Source organism: Myotis brandtii, unplaced genomic scaffold (assembly GCF_000412655.1).
Source record: "Myotis brandtii unplaced genomic scaffold, ASM41265v1 scaffold698, whole genome shotgun sequence".
Lineage (NCBI taxonomy): Eukaryota > Metazoa > Chordata > Mammalia > Chiroptera > Vespertilionidae > Myotis > Myotis brandtii.
The window spans coordinates 1,084,507-1,088,103 of NW_005370731.1; the positions used below are offsets into that span (position 1 = coordinate 1,084,507).

At 50.9% G+C, this 3,597-nt stretch overlaps 1 protein-coding gene and 1 long non-coding RNA gene across 4 annotated transcripts in view; one reads left to right on the plus strand and one right to left on the minus strand.

The window, feature by feature from the left end:
* CTF1 (cardiotrophin 1) overlaps nt 1-1,184 on the plus strand; it is a 5,934-nt gene extending 4,750 nt beyond the window's left edge. For all 3 annotated transcript variants that reach the window (XM_014529813.1, XM_014529814.1, XM_014529812.1), the window contains exon 3: nt 802-1,184. In XM_014529813.1, the coding sequence (XP_014385299.1) occupies nt 802-912 (111 nt within the window). In that variant the 3' untranslated portion in view covers nt 913-1,184. The remainder of the gene's footprint in view (nt 1-801) is intronic.
* A 510-nt stretch (nt 1,185-1,694) lies between these two features.
* Nucleotides 1,695-3,597, minus strand: part of LOC106724036 — a 22,088-nt gene continuing 20,185 nt past the window's right edge. Inside the window, exon 3 of the long non-coding RNA XR_001359785.1 lies at nt 1,695-1,705. This is a non-coding gene — a long non-coding RNA (uncharacterized LOC106724036). The remainder of the gene's footprint in view (nt 1,706-3,597) is intronic.

Here is a 3,597-nt window from a genome sequence, read left to right on the forward strand (position 1 = left end):
CCTCCCCCTTCACTTCCCTCGCCCTGTCCTTGCACCTCCTCTTCCTCCCAAGCCAGGTCTGTGAAGAGAAACAATCGACACCTTAAAAGAGTTTTGTTTCTGAGAATAAATTAATTTTTTGTAAATAAAATGTTAAAAAATAAAAAGAACAGTAAAGTTTCCAGTAGATGTAGTGGGTGAGGGTGGGGAGATGCCTTGAGGAGAAGAGGATCCTGGGTATCGCCTGGGCCCAGACACGCTGCAGTGGGTTCCTGGGAGCCCCAAGCCTAGGAGGACCTGCAGTGCCCGAGCGGGAAACGTGACACGGCTGCTTCGTTCAAGAATGGACCCTCCACTGTTGAGGAAGTGGAGCCCAGAAGACGGGAAGTTGTCACCGTGGCCACAGTCAGAAAAGGAGACCAGGGCAGGATGAGCTCCAGTGCCGGGGTCCAGCCCCAGCGGGCCAGGGGTGCCCAAAGGTGTGGACGGAGTCGGCGAAGAATGTTTTACACGGAGACAGCGTTCAGAACTCTCTAGCTCTCCTTAGTCTCCCTGGATCTTCCTGAGCCTGGCTGAGGCCACAGAAAAAGATTCAGAGGCAAGCTGAGCCTTTATTTCATAGTCAGAGGTAAACAAGGTAGTGGTTTCCATAGTTACACTGTTCTTGTGAGTTTCACTGGTTTTTGTTCTTGTTCTTGCTGCACTTCCCTCAGCCCATTAGCTTCCCAGATAAGATCTAGGGAGCATCATAAGGTCAAGCCTAATTATGCTTAAGAGGACTGTGCCCTCTGAGCTGGGACTTGTTTGTGACTTTGCCAACAGGTCAGTCCGAGGCTTAATCCTCTATCGGCTCCCCACACTCCAGCAAAAGGAAGAGGCCTGTCTGCTCCCCAGCGGCCGCGTCTCCCCACAGGAAGCGAGGTGGAGACGTGAGGCAGCCCCTGCACCTTCCCACGTGCCAGGAAGGGGCGGCCTCAGGAAGGAGGCCACCGTCCGTTCCCAGGAGAGGGGGAGCGAAGCCTCTTCGAAGCGGCATTTCTCTCCACCCAGGAAGCGGCCGCCAGCACCCCGGAGGGCGATGCATGGGGCGATAGCCGTGGAGTCCCACCAGATCCGGGAGGAAGGCCCAGCCAACAGGGAGCTGAGGCTGGTTCCCAGGAAATATTCCCATGACATGGCGCACTAACCCTGTCTGCTAGACAAGCTGGGTCTCCTGCTAGCCAGGCAGCAAGGCAGCAAGGCCAGGCCTCCGGCAGGAAGTCCCGCCTCCTCATCCAGGGTACTTGCCCCTTAGAAGAGCCAAGTCCCTCACAGCTCGGTCTGTCCAGTGGCCATATTCCCGGGCCACGACATAGCCTCGACATTGCCTCTCGAAGGCTGAGGCCCCAAAGGTGACGAGCCCGACAGTGTCCTCTTGTCTATTATTATAATAAATTATTTCTTATCATCTCATGACAATACTGCCACATGGGAATTATTGAAACCATGATTCAAACTTGCACAACTTATACGTGGAGGAAGCTAAATTGGAAGCCAGTAGAGCCCAGGCCCTGTGCTAGGACATCTCACCGACTCTCTGAGGTGTAGTGGGTGGCAACTCCCCCTGGGAAGATGCTGTCTCATAGAAGGCAGATGTGAAATCATGGGGAGCCTCAGGGGAGTGGATGGGCAGGCCCAGGGCAGTCATGATGGCAGCCACGTTCCCAGCAGGCCTTGGGCCCGGAGCCTCGCAGCCCCCAGCTGAGCCAGCAGGAGAGGATGCCAGGGTTCGGGTAGCTCTGGTCATCTCCCACGAGCTGAAGGTGCTGGGTCAAGGCCAGGAAGGCCCCCTGGGCACGGCCCAGCTGCTCCCCGTCATCCAGGGCATGCCAGGTCTGGAAGGAGACAGTGGCAGGTGGCAGGCTGCTGAGCTGGAGCGCAGGGGCTGAGAAGCCAGGGTCGCTAAAAGGGCTGCCCTGGCACTGGAGCTGCATGAGGGACAGAGACAGTGAGGGGACCAAAGGGTACCCTGAGGCTCCCCATGATTTCACATCTGCCTTCTATGAGACAGCATCTTCCCAGGGGGAGTTGCCACCCACTACACCTCAGAGAGTCGGTGAGATGTCCTAGCACAGGGCCTCGGCTCTACTGGCTTCCAATTTAACATATAAGTTGTGCAAGTTTGAATCATGGTTTCAATAATTCCCATGTGGCAGTATTGTCATGAGATTATTAGAAATAATTTATTATAATAATAGACAAACATAGTAATTAACTGTACCTTCACTACGCCTCCCATTGGCTAATCAGTGAGATATGCAAATTAACCGCCAACAAAGATTGCGGTTAATTTGCATACATAGGCCCGAAGTGGCGGAGCGAAGACTGAAGGCGGCTCCGACCAGAGCGAAGGCCTGGGTCCTGGGTGCTGGAGGAAAACCGGTGCCGGCAGCCAGGGGAAGGGAAGGCCTATTGCACGAATCTTTTCATGCAACAGGCCTCTAGTATATATATATAAAGCCCTTAGCACAGCACCTGGCATACAATAAGAGCATGATAAGCCACCACTAATAAATAATATATATTAATATCATGAACACAGATTATATTATTTATTATAATATTTTCTATCTAAATATGTTATTAACAATGTAGTTACAGCCCTATTTCTTTTTTTATTTACAGCATTTAGTTGTGTTTGTTAATTTTATTATAATTATATATATAAAAGCCTAATATGCAAATTGTCCCCTGGGGAGTTCGACCGAGAGTTCCATCACTCGCTATGACATGTGCTGACCACCAGGGGGTGGCATGGAATGAAGGAAGGCCCCAGCCAGCAGACAGACCCCGATCAGCCCTGATCGCCAGCCAGGCCTAGGGACCCTACCTGTGCATAGATTTCTTGCACTGGGCCTCTAGTCGATAAATAATTGTTGATATTATTAAATTTCGTTGAGTGCCTTCTCCATTAAAGTTCTTGCCTCCACAAAGCTACACCCACAGAGTCTTAGTGCTCACTGATAACTCCCCTCATTGATAGGTGCGTCACCTAGTCCTACATCCCCATTTCACAGGAGAAGCAGGCTCAGGGTGCCCAAAGCTACCAAGGAATGTGGAAGGTATAAGAGTGGAAACTAGATTGAGCAACTTCACATGGGCCTGGTATACAGGACAGTGGAAGAGTCACAAACCCCTGAGGTTCAGGGCCAGGCAGGTCATGTAACCTGGGGAAGAAAGCAGGAGCTTTTGTCAGCAGGATTCCTGTGCCTGTCTTAGGCATCATATTCAAACCTGACAAGCACTGCATGGCCCCCTCAGCCCTCGAGACCCGGCCAACAGACTGCCAGTTTGAACTTCTAGGCCAGCGGTTCTCAACCTGTGGGTCGCAACCCCTTTGGGGGTCGAACGACCCTTTCACAGGGGTCGCCTAAGACCATCGGAAAACACATATATAATTACATATTGTTTTTGTGATTAATCACTATGCTTTAATTATGTTCAATTTGTAACAATGAAAATACATCCTGCATATCAGATATTTACATTACGATTCATAACAGTAGCAAAATTACAGTTATGAAGTAGCAACAAAAATAATTTTATGGTTGGGGGTCACCACAACATGAGGAACTGTAT